Raw genomic sequence first — 13,080 nt, forward strand, 5'->3', positions numbered from 1 at the left:
TGCAAAATAAGATAACAAGATAAACTAAAGGAAAACACAAATACTTCAATAAATATTCACATTATTGAAGAACTAAGTTAAAACACTTCTGGAGCAGTGATTTCAGTCACCTTGCCTTATTAATGGGCTGTGACTTTCTTCACTGGGTGGATGGGCATGACACAACAGGCTATGCCACAGAATGAGCCCTGCAGTATAGCTTGCTTCTCCCAGAGTCTGCAATGTGCCATTTGCAGCCAGCACCCCCGCCCCGCGCCCCCCCCCCATTCTCCTGAAGTATTGCATGGGATACTGAACGGGCAATGAGAGTTCCTCTACTTCCCACAACCACTACAAGCCATTTCAGTCACACATGACTTGAAATTTTATGTATAATACTTTTAAAAAAACATGAAAGCAGACTGTCAACCCCTCATGCAGTATCCCAGTGGAGCATTCATGAGGTGGTCCTCCAAAGATGCTCAGCAGTACCCAGGAGAGCTTTCTGTTTTTGCTTGGGGAATACAAAGTGCACATTCCAAAAGCAACGTTGCAGCATCTTGCAAAACTCACTTTGGGAGAACTTAACAAGATGGGAACGAAGGTATGGGAAACACCCTTACTAGCAAAACCATCCTGAACTGTCAGTAATGGGACGGTATATAAAAGCTTTAAATAAATAAATAAAATACATACATAGCAAAATCTTGTCGTTTTTTGTTTTTGTTGTTAGCGGTTTTTTGTTTTTGTTTTGTTTTTTGAGGAATGTGGCCTTCAGCGTAAATGTGGATAAACCAGAGGCACAAAGGCCTCCTTAAAATAAAAGGTAATGCCAAAAAGGGTTTTTTTTTTTTTTGTGGGGAGGGCTCAGTCCCCCCATACAAAGCAGGATCCCCAGGGTTTGGGGGCTGATAATGTTCCAAGTGTCCCCTCCATTTTGCCACTGACCCAGCACCATTGACCAAGAAACAAAACTTGGCAGCGAACTTCAGTGAGGGACAGGTTCGCCAACATATTTCAAAAGAGGCACTGCCACCTGTCACCATGCAGCAGGGGGACACTTGAAAAACTAGGGAGCAACCAGGAAAGGAGATCTTGCCAATCACAGAAAATCAAGAGATCAAGTGCAGAGAGGGTGGAAAGAGCTCTTTTCTGCAAATCAGCCTCTTGCTCTGCAATAAGCATCACAGACCCAAGCCGTCAAATGTGGACAAGTTTTGAAAATTCATGGAGTGGGGGAATACTTACCTGCAGCCTCTGCTTGGCACTTTAAAGAGTGGGTGACCACAGGGTTTAGACAGCAGGTACCCATCACCACCAATACTTACTCCAATTTCCCTTTCTTTTAACCCCAAATGCCCCGTTTCCATGAATAAATGATTTATGGAAAATTAGTTATTACAAGCACATCTTTTTGTGCAGATAAGAGGGGTACAACTCTTTTTTTTAAAGCGAAGGACTGAAGCCCCTCCGAGGTACTGCTGGGGTTGCTTGGAAAACCACCATGTGAATGCCCCCAGTGGGATCACAAGAGAGTTTGGGAGCTTGGCTTTCACAATCTCAAAATAAAGTAAAGAAGTTAAGCTGTAGCACATCCAAGACCATTCATGACAGCTGTGTGGAGAGATGGTGCCTTGCTAGCTCTCCCACTTGGGAATTTTGACTTAGCTGGCAATGACAGTTATCCACTAGCTGCTTCATTTAGAGCAGCCCCTTTCTGCCACTCTTGCCAAGGAAATTTGTGGGTATTTTGCTTAACTGTGGCTTCTAGTCATTTGCACTCAGATGGTACTCTAAGTCATGGCTTGTTGGAGTGGCTTACAAACTATGACAGCATATTGGCTTTGCACGTTACTCTAAGGTACAATGGCTATGAAGCCACCATGACTTAGCATGTTGTCTAAACTAGGTGCACTTCCTGGAGGGTAGTTTGGACTACACAGCAACCTCAACATGCCATGACTCATTGTAGGGCTTATGTAATTGTCTGTGGCTTGGTGCATGAGCCAAACCCAGACAACATATCAAGACACTGTCAGGTGAGACACCTGCAGAGTCCCTTGGCAAGGGCAGGAGGACAGAGATTTTTATTCAGATTTTTATGAGATCAGCAACAGAAGCCCTCCTCCGGGAACCCTCTGTGAAAGATGTTAGGAGGGTGAGTACCCGGAGGAGGGCTTTCTCTGCAGTGGCGCCCCGTCTATGGAATGCGCTCCCCAGAGAGATCCGTCTGGCGCATTCCATAAATAAAAGACCTTTTTATTAATCAATATTTTAGTAAGTTTTAATATTGAATTGTATTATTGTGTTTTATTAATTGCAGCCAGAGTGGGTTGTCAATTTATTTATGCTGTTAGCCGTCCAGAGACGTTAGTAATTAGATGGCATACAAATTTTATAAATAAATAAATACAATTCACAAGGCATGTACCTTTTTGCTCTCACAACATTTTCTGGATGCTACTTTCCTGGCCTGCAGCCAGGCCTTCAAAATGAAACCCAGGTGGAAGGTGGCAGCATTCCTGTCTCTCACTTCTATTCACTCTTCAGTTTAAAAAAAGCCTACTAATAATACCTGTCTGCTATTACTCTAGTGCATTCATGTTTAAAGAGTGCCAGAAGGGTATTGACATCAGTACATTCATCTGATTTGACAGTTAACATTCCTTGCCAAATTCTGGAAAGGTCCCTCAGATTGAAGATATAATGGAATTTGGATGGTGTGGGCAGCATCTTCACCTAAAGCACCAAAACAGAAAAAAAAATCTGCCAAATCTTTCCATAATAGCTAGAAATAAATAAGTGCACTTTAACCTGTCAAAGCATAAACACATCTACATTCATGGCTTTATTTATTCTTGGGCTTCCTGTATCCTTCAGTAAAATCTGTACAAAAATGTCACTCATATCAGTAGAAGGATAATGCAGATGATTTTTTAGGCTTGACACAGCTGATGAAATGGGACATGGTTGATAGATGTGAATGTCCTTTCAGGTGAGCACCTGGGACAGTTGTCCTCAGGAAATGGGTGGAGCTACTCCTTACTGTCCTTCACTAAAGGTATAGACTTGGAGGGACTTCAGAGTTGTCCTTCACATAGAAGTAAGACTATCATTTATGCCTAGGGCTAACTAGGTACTCCATATGAATTAAAATAAGTCATACATAGGAACTGCCCTCAGGGTTTATACCTCTGAATAGTTAATCTATATTGTTAATTTATATTGTTAATTTATATTGTTCTATTGAATTTTATTTATTTATGGTTTGTGAGCCGCCCCGAGGCTTTGGCGAATGGGGCGGCATAGAAGTCACCTAAATAAATAAATAAACAAACAAACAAACAATCTGTTTCTAGAAATAAGTGCATTCTATACCTTTGTCCATTGCCACAGTATTCTGCCTGCTGAAACTAATTTCATTATCATTTCAGATATTTCAGGCTTGAAATTTCTACATGGATGAAAGTAGCCACAGCCGACTATTCCTGAAAAATAACAGTATACCATCAACCTTAAAACAATTCCAAAATTATATCTTCTCAAGAAGGCTGAACTCTAAGCATACAGCTCCAGCAAGGATACATAGCCATATTTAACTTTAGGGAAGTTAGAAGCTGCAGTTTTGATCGGAAAACAATTTTAAAATGATAAGGTCAAACTTTTTTTTGAACTGGTTTCCAGCAGGAAATGTGTGTGAGCTTTAAATCTTCACAGATCACTCTTTAAGCTGTATAGGACTATAAAGATTTAGAATGTATAAAGACTGATTTGAATGCAAATGCAATAAAATAGGGTAACAAAACTTCATGAAGAAATGGATTAAAAATGAAAATCTAAAATGAGTAGAAATATAGCTTACTATACAAGGGAAAAATTTAAATCAGAAATGTGCTTACTGAGGTTTCAAGTCTTCCCACAGCTGAATAAAAGCTGATGCATGACAAGAGTTTTAGTCTGCTTTCCAGTGTTAAAGAAAAAGATGTTCTACTATGTACCTAGAGGTAGAAACCTAGTGTCTTCCAAATATTTTGCACTACCATCTCCTATAATCCCTGACCATTGGCCACACTGGCTCAGACTGAAAGAATGTGCAGTCCAAAAGTTCCAGAGGGTACCAGGTTGCCTACTATATACAGTTTCTCTATAGTTAAGCATGATAAGACCGTAATGAGGGTCCTTTCCCTCACCAGCTACCTCTGGACTTCAGAGGTATTGCTCCATTTCTGGAACTCTTGCACTTGCCATCATGCCTATTCTGTCTGCCTGGACATTTTATTTGAAAGAGTGACCTGGAATAATTTTATACACAATGGGTATAATTGATCCTTAGTCATTATTTTAGGAAACCATTAATATTTTTCCAGAAATTAATTCTACACTAGAATTTGGGATTGTATCTAGACCAAGTTAGCACGTAATGCATAAGATACGAACAAAAATTATACAGGGTTAATAAAGACCCAGTGTGATGTTTTCCTTGCAAGTAGGGTGATTCTATAATTTTTTTAAAAATTGCTGAAAGTACTAGGGAGAAAACTTTAGTTCACTTTAAAGTATGGAACTAAGCCAGTCTGTCATTAAGTAATTAATCAACTACAAATGTCTAATAGAAACAGAGTTTGAGCCTTCAGGCTTGTTTTACACACATGAGGTTGTAGTTACCTGCAATACAGTAAAAGGGAAGGGATTTTAAATTATTCATAGGTGCAATCTATTAAATCCATTTGAAAGTCACAAAAAATTAATACCAAATATTTTGTCTATGGAAACATTGGATGGCAGAGTGCAGTTAAACACAGTAAACTGCCTTTTTAAGCGCTGTGGAATATCATTTCGACCTCCTCCTGGGTGAATCATCGCTGCTATTAACTGCACATCAACAATCGTAGTAAAGTCTCCAGGTTTATCCAAGCTGTACATGCCTTCCATTTCCATCATCTGCCGCACTATTTCATTTGTCACCTGTGCAATTTTTAAAAAAGAAACTGCAGTCACCACTGAAAAGTAAGCAGCAAAAATACAGTCCTAATTTAGCCAAAAAAATGTTGACTGCTCTAGGGCCAAGTATAGAATAAATTATCCTTGCTAATACATACGTTTATGCTCCATTGAAATCAGCAAAACTTACTTCTGCTTGTTGCTACATAACCACAACATTATCAGTGTTTTTCTACATTGATACAACACCATAATCTGCCACACAGTTTGCTCCTGTAGTCCTTTGAGTGGCCTTGATAAGCAGACAAATGGCTTGGTCTCCAAATAATTAAAAAATCATTTAACAATAAAGTAGGTGATATTTTTAATATATGGATGGTGGTGTATAGTTTTGTGTTTTTAAAAATATTTTACTAAAAACATTATACTACTTAGCTGTGTTAATATGGACAAATGCTAGAACTTTACCTGATCTCCCCATTCATTAATAATTGGCATGTTAATATCATCAATGAATATGGTCATTCTCCTGCCTCCTGGAGGTCCGTAGGTACTTCCCATTCTTTTGTCCACGTAACTTTCTATTGTCCTCTTAAGAATTAACAAAACAAGATGAGACAAACACTAAGAAAAAGCCACAGTAGTTTACAAATCCTTTTAAAATCTGTGTCCCAATTAAGTAAATAAATTGGAACAAGTTATTCACAACTCCTCAAATAATTTAGGTCCATGTACTAAAGATGAAACTCAAATACTTTGGCCACCTAATGAGAAGGAAGGACTCATTGGAGAAGAGCCTAATGGTGGGAACAATAGATGGCAAAAGAAGAAGGGGACGGCAGAGGTTGAGGTGGCTAGACGGAGTTACTGAAGCAGTCGGCGTGAGCTTAAGTGGACTCTGGGGGATGGTGGAGGAGAGGAAGGCCTGGAGGAATGTTGTCCATGGGATCACAATGGGTCGGACATGACTTCACGACTAACAACAACAACAACAACTGAGTAGTCTGGAACACGTTGTTACAAACAAGAGCAGAAGTTAACAACAAAACCAGGGTGTATAGATTATTCCAAATTTAAAATATTTGTGCAAGCATACCTTGTAGAAACATATAAGCAAAAGTTTACCTGAAACATTCCAGGTTCTGTTGCTGAAGAAAAGTTTAAACATTTAGATAAATGTTCTTCAGGATCATATTTTTTTAAATACCCTTTAATCATTACAGTCTTTGCTGTTCCTTGTTCACCGATAAGCAACACTGCCTGCAACAATTTTGTGACTTTTATTCTCACATTCTGTGTAGGAAAGCTACATCACTGCAAAAAAGTGTTAAACTGTACAAACATTTCCATGTGATTATGCTGGATTACTTTTTAGTACATCATCATTGTTGTCATCGCTGTCTCTGTTTCCAACCTGAGTCTACCTGTGCTCATAAAACCGAGCCAAACTTTCTTCATCCATACCCAAGAATGATATATCAGTAGAGATTCACAAACAAATATTTGGAAAAGACTATCCACCCACCCCAAGCAGCTCCATAATAACTCAATGACATAGAAAATTGAACAAGGAAGGGGTAAGAAATGTTGAAAAAAAGCTGACCATTGAGAGGGAGGTGAGAATATAATGGAATTGCTGGAAAGGGTAGAAAGGGGCATGTCATTCCTTGGTCAGGCCAGTTCCTGGTTTTCCCAACAGTTTCTCATGAGAAACTGTTTCCAAGAGACAGAACAAAGAAGTAATCAAAGCTGGCTTCTGTCCTTACACAAAATGAGGCAGCCAGCACAGGGGCACAGAGTTAGTTGAAATGAGACTCAGCAGCTAGTCTGATTAGCTTTTTGCACTTGAAATCATACCCTTGTCCTTTGCCTCAGGCAACTAAGTAATTGGGACTGTTCTTAGCTTTGTCCATAGAAATCAACAGGGAAATCAAATAACTGAATGAAACTGAAACTGGGCACAAATGTGTCTACCCAAGCCCATCCTGTGAAAGTCCAAACCAACGATATAAATTGGAGAAACCCCAAGTGGAGGGAAAACAGACCAAGGGACTGAGCATGTTAAGCAGCCAGGAAGTGTTGATTCTCAGGGATAAAACAGAAACCTGGTGAGGAAAAATGGAATGGAGGTGGCTGGAACTCTGAACAGGAGCACCCTATAATGCAACAGCTAATGTTGCAGGTTTCATGCATACTTTCAAATATTATTCAGTCAAAAGCAGTTTTTCAGTGGCAAAAATATGAATACAAGTTCTTTAGAAAGGAAAGGAGTAGGAAGGGCACCACAATCTCTTTATGCTGTTTCCTTGTAACAAAGCCAGTCCTCTTTTTTACACAAATACAAATTCATCAAAAAACTGTGATTGATTCATGCATTTTTGGTTAAGCATAGTAGATAGTGAAATAACTTCTCTTTCTGAATGAGTGCAGATAAAATCTATTAACACTGCAAAACACTGGGATAAAGACTATGAAATCTAAGTTTTAGAACAGGGGCAAGTGTTTGGATCCAGACTTGCACAAGCTGAAGGCTGCTCATGAGATACGGCTCTGCTCTGTGACACCTGAGCAGGTGGGTGGGAAGGAATTGCACAAGACTGGGTGTGTGGTGTGCAGTAAGAGGGGAGAAATCAGCCAAAAAAATAAAAGGGCTGGCAGAACCACTTTGCTCTGCTTGCACAATTCTGGATCCAAGTCTGTGTCTAGAATTGTTTGTATTGCTGTTAACCCTATAGACTTGCAAAGATATAAGTAACTGAATATCTCAGAGACAAAGAAAATTATACATTCATGATGTGACAGGAAAATATAAACTTACTTTGTGCTGCTTTGCAATAGTATCCATTAAAAACTGTGTCCTCACATTGTCAACATTCGGAACCAGAATAGATGAATACTCAGGTATGCTGTCTGTGGGATAGACATATTCCTGAACTTTTCTATTCCAGTGTTCCCAGTCACCTAAAAGATGATGATGATGATGGAAGAGTCCAAATTATTTTCCTTATCCAACAATTATGTCTACTGATCAAAATAGGGAATAAAGGACAGCATAGAAAGCATTGCAACTGCAAGTTTTAAGTTTGGTCAAAATCCTTAATGAATTCAAGGAATTTCATTTCTTTTCTCAAACTATTATTTTCAGTCAAATAAAACTGCAGAGTACTTTTATGTAGTTCCTTTAGAGTCACCAAGTAATCAAGAAAATTGGTTGACAGACTAAAAATGATATGTTCTGAATCACATGAAAACAAGAAAATAGTGGAACAGAAGGCACTTGAAAAGAGTTATCATGTAAAATGCTATCTGTAACCATTCTGCTCCACAATGGGGAAGAATGAGAACAAATGAGCATGAGTTGAGCTTCATGTTCCTGCTTCTGCGTCTGCTTCTGTGTGGGTCCAGCCCTTATGTGCAAAACTCAGTCATTAACAGTCACTGCAGGAGTCATTCAGTGGGCACTCTAAAATGACCATTTATTTTCTAGCTGTAACAGTTCAAGCACAAACATTCAAATAAGGAGTGGTTTATTATTTAGAGGTGAGTTCCCAGACTTTACATGTTACAGTCAAAGAAAAAGTATTAAAGAAAAATATTAAAGTATGAATATTTATTTGAATTTCTGAACCACTCCTCCATGTATCAAGATGGTGTAACATTTAAAATGATGAAATAAATACACTAAACTTCACTGGCTACTAGTTCATTTTCAGGCACAATTCAAAGTGCTGGTTATAACCTATAAAACCCTATAAGATCTGGGTCCAGACTAATGAATTCTTCAGACCACATTCTCCCATTTGACCATGTCTTGGTTTTAACTTCTTCAGGAAAAGCCCTTCACTCTGCTTTGGCACTATCAGAGAGATGTTTAGTGAAAACTTGTAAGAAAGTTTTCCTAGTAGCTGCTCCCAAGGTCTGGAACTCCATGCCAAGGGAGGCCAGGTGAGCTCCAACCTATTGTCATGCTGCTGGCAATCAAACTCATTTTAATTCAGACAGATCTTGGCATCTAAGCAGACTTGTTGCTGAAGTTGCTTTTTATCTGGTGGGTGCTGTTACTTCTTTCTTATTTATGTGTTTTCTTCCAGGATGTATTTTTAATAATCTTCACCTTTGTGTTCTTTCTGCCTTCCATTGGCTGCCTGTAATCCTCTTGAGCTTGGAGGGTTACAGGCAGCCACACTGGACAGCACTGTAAGACAGTGGGTAAAACTGGCTGGAATTCCTTGGCAAATAAAATTATATCAAGACATCTGGAGCACTGCCAAGTGAAGTTCTCTGAAGAAGAGATTTCATATATGGAATGCTATGACTCTGAAAGTCTTCTCCCTGTTCACAAACCACCATTTTCAGATAGCAAATTAGGGATTTCTAGTTAAGAGTCTACAGGTTGAATTGTACTTGGGAATGGACAGGCAGCCAGTGTGCCTTTTGAAGCACAGTGCAGCTTTTGAAGTTGTGTTCCCTATACGTAGACCCAGTTAGTGGCCCAGCAGCTGTGTTTTATACTAACTGAAGTTTCTGAGAATTCTTCATAGGCAGCGGCCTGTACAACAGATTACACCAATCAAATGCAGAGATTACCAGAGCATGGATAACTGCAGACAGGCCATCTCAGTCCAAGAAGAGATGTAGTTGCTGTACCACACTTAGCTGGTACAACCACTCATGGGTGGCATTTGGGCCTATGGTGACAATGCACAATTCATCAGCATCCACAGACTGTATATCTGGTCCTTTAAGGCAAATGCAACCTCATCCAGCACTGGCTGAAGGCCATCTTCCTAATCAGAAGACGTCCATCTTACAGAAAGATGGATTTTAGTTTTAATTCACTGACTCTAATTCAGTTCACAGGTAATCCCATTACAGTGAACTAAATGTAAGTTCCTTTCTTTGGAAGTCCCATCAGTATTAGCAGCATGAGCTTTGCCCTAAATGTGCTCAGGAGATAGCACAAAATACATCTTTCGTAGAGGCAGCTTGTGCATCTTAATTAAGAAGAATTTTATTGCTCTTCCACTTACCACAGTCACTGACAAAATACTCATACATTGTCTCTGAGGAACCTGTGACGATTTGTGGCAAATCTAGTTTGCTTTCATGGCTCCTTAAAAAGGCTTCCAACTTATCCCTGCTTTCTAGTTCGAGGAGGGAACCTAAGCTCCACATCACGCCAAACACGAATAATTTGTAAAGATGTCCCAAACATACAATGCCACCTTCTTCTTTTGATGGTATCAAACCTTCCAAAAGATTAATGGACTGGGAATATTTTTAAAAGAAAAAATGTACAATGTTAATTTTTTCTAAATCAAATTTTAATGCAATTTTCAGTTAATTCAAAGATTCATTCACATAGTACTTTTACTTTCTTCTAAAGGGAAAACTTCAATTCTGTATTTAAGTTACCTATTATTTTCCAGCATGGTTACCAAGAATGCAAGATTCATTTCTTTAGAGAGATGGTGTGTTTTTATAAGAACAGAGACAATAGTAATAGATATACCTGCATGATATAATTACATTCCAAAAGCTCCATTTTTGGAAAAAGATTTAATTTCATGTATGTATATGCTGCTTCAAAGACTTTATCATATAAGCTTAGCAGCACATCAGCTTCTTGTGGAGTACGAGTCTTTAGCCAACCCTAAAAAGAAACAGAAAGGAAGAAGAGAGTGAGAGGGAATGAAGCAGCAAGCATAAAACAATTGATGTTCCACAATTTAAAATAAATATTAAACAGGAGAAATAATCTTCCTGGTTAAAACGTACCTGCAGTATTGGCCTCCAGCTTAGGGCAGAAGAACTGATATACACCATACCCATTCTAGAAACTGTTGCAGGGGAAGCATTTTCAATGTTGTGCACTTCAAAGAGCAATTTGCAAGTTGGAGACATTGGAATTCGATCACCATTTGCTAAAGTGAGAGTCTTATTATCATCTAGCACTGAATTCAAATTCTCAATCCAAATTGCATCAACAGGTCCATCTAGAACCAGGAAAATATTTTCACCTGGAAATAAAGAAGCAAAGCTTACTACTATTAGATACTGCTGCTGCTGCTGCTGCTATAAGACATTATCAGAATAAACATATGGTGCATGACTAGGCCAGGTTCATGTCAAGCAAACTGGATTTGTATGTCACAGGCAAGCTTTGTTCTTTGCATGTTTGTTTTAATAAGGAATGTTAAAACATGTCGAGATGCTGACCTGTTGCCTGATATTATACATTCACCAAAGAAAGGCAACACCGTGCAAATGTACATTGTACATCTTTAGGCTCTACTGAAATCAATAGGCCTCAAGTCTTATATTGATTTACATTTGTACAATTTTGCAGCTACTAATATTTATTTTCTAGCATCCTCATGGAATTTTACAGGCTTTCAAAAAAGAACTGTCTAAGATTTCCATTTTTGCAGTTTTATATTAAAGGAATGTAAAAGTTGCATGTTATACAACAACATAATGCAATAATCAGTTACAATTAATTAATTACAGCACTGACAAAAAACTGAGAGAGAAATCTGTGCATCTACAAACAGAAGATTCTTTTCAACTAAACAATAATATAGTATAATCACAGTACCATATACCCTATATAATCTATACAATATTTGGCATACCCTTCTTAGCTTTAAGGGTTTTTCTCCACAGTGTGGAAAAGATTCCATCTGTCCAGTCATTAGTTGCAGTATCCAGTTTACCAAACATCTGAGGTGCAGTAATGGCTTTTGGGTTCATTCGCATTTCTCTGTGAGGATATCCACACTCAGTCATTGCCCTCATCAATATAGTTATAACCATTGTCTTTCCAGATCCGCTGGGTCCAAGCGTCATCAACCCATGCCGTACTTTGGATGTTTCATACAACTACAGTGGGGGAGGGGAGTGAAAACAGTATGATATTTTGAGACATGAATATTATTTCTATTAGGCTTGTTTTCACAGAGCACTCCTTCCTGTACAAGGTCCAAGTGCCAAATTCTCCACCTAGGAAAAAGAACCCAAATGACACAAGATGGGCAATACGTGGCTCAACAGAACTGAAAAAGATTTCAGAGTAATTGTGAACAATAGGCTACACATGAGCCAACAATGCAATGCAGCCACCAAAAGGGAAAATGCTATTTTGGGATGCATTAGCAGAAGTATTACTTCCAAATCATGAGAAGTAGTAGCCCCTGTATATTCCTCACTTGTCAGACATGATCTGCAATACTGTGTCCACTCCTGGGCACCAAGATTTAAGAAAGATTCAGAAAAACTAGAAAGGGTCCAGAGGAGGGCAACAAAAACACTGCCCTATGAAGAGAGACTGAGAGAACTGGGCATGTTCAGCCTTGAGAAGAGAAGACTGAGAGGGGACATGATATCCCTCTATAAGTACCTCAAAGGCTGTCACAAAGAGGAAGGTCAAGATCTCTTCTTGCTGATGCCTGAGTGTAGGACACAGAATAATCAATTCAAGTTGTGACAACTCAGATTCAGGCTGGGCATCAGGAAAAGCTTCCTCACTGTCAGAACAATAGGACAGTGGAACCAGCTGCCTAGAGAGGTGGTGGTCTCCCCCCCACTAGAGACATTTTTGAAACATTCAGAAATGAACCTGGACAGCCATCTGAGTGCAAACAGTGTCCTGCAACAGCAGGGGTTAGACCCAATGGCCCTCATGGCCCCTCCCAACTCTACTATTCTATGATTCTATGAAGGGAGAGAGAGGACTGATACAGCTTATCAGAGATCCTAGCTTAGGCAGTAAGCAAGCTACCATGAGGAGAAAAAGTAAGGTTAAATTCTTGTGAGCATTTATGCAAATTTATTTTTCTGTATTGGTGTATGGTGTTTATGGGAGATGAGAATGCCTGAACAGAGCTAAGCACATGTGTGGCTCCCTACATGTGCAGCTTTCTCAAGCTTGACAAGTTCCTTAGTTTCTTCTGGCATTTCTTACTTTGGTAAACTCCCCTGGGAGGCTGTTTTAGGTGAAGGGCAGGAGAACAAACAAACCTTTCCTTTGCAAAGGCAGGAGGTATCAACAGAGTGTGGGCCTTGCCTGGCAGCAGGGGGAAGCCACCAGAATAACTGGGACAATTGAAATCCCCCAAAGAGTACTGCTGGAGCTCATTGAATTTGCAATGACGAAAATGC

At 39.2% G+C, this 13,080-nt stretch overlaps 1 protein-coding gene across 2 annotated transcripts in view; it reads right to left on the reverse strand.

Moving 5' to 3' along the window:
- The window catches only part of DNAH8 (dynein axonemal heavy chain 8), a 171,388-nt gene that overhangs the window by 57,428 nt on the left and 100,880 nt on the right, over positions 1–13,080 (reverse strand). For both annotated transcript variants that reach the window (XM_044443121.1, XM_044443208.1), the window contains 10 exons: positions 11,556–11,802; positions 10,699–10,940; positions 10,433–10,573; positions 9,951–10,188; positions 7,739–7,881; positions 6,046–6,180; positions 5,389–5,511; positions 4,731–4,944; positions 3,358–3,467; positions 2,555–2,718 (listed from right to left, as the gene is read on the reverse strand). In XM_044443121.1, the coding sequence (XP_044299056.1) occupies positions 2,555–2,718; positions 3,358–3,467; positions 4,731–4,944; positions 5,389–5,511; positions 6,046–6,180; positions 7,739–7,881; positions 9,951–10,188; positions 10,433–10,573; positions 10,699–10,940; positions 11,556–11,802 (1,757 nt within the window). The remainder of the gene's footprint in view (positions 1–2,554; positions 2,719–3,357; positions 3,468–4,730; positions 4,945–5,388; positions 5,512–6,045; positions 6,181–7,738; positions 7,882–9,950; positions 10,189–10,432; positions 10,574–10,698; positions 10,941–11,555; positions 11,803–13,080) is intronic.

Source organism: Varanus komodoensis, unplaced genomic scaffold (assembly GCF_004798865.1).
Source record: "Varanus komodoensis strain SLA01 unplaced genomic scaffold, ASM479886v1 scaffold1, whole genome shotgun sequence".
Classification (NCBI taxonomy): domain Eukaryota; kingdom Metazoa; phylum Chordata; class Lepidosauria; order Squamata; family Varanidae; genus Varanus; species Varanus komodoensis.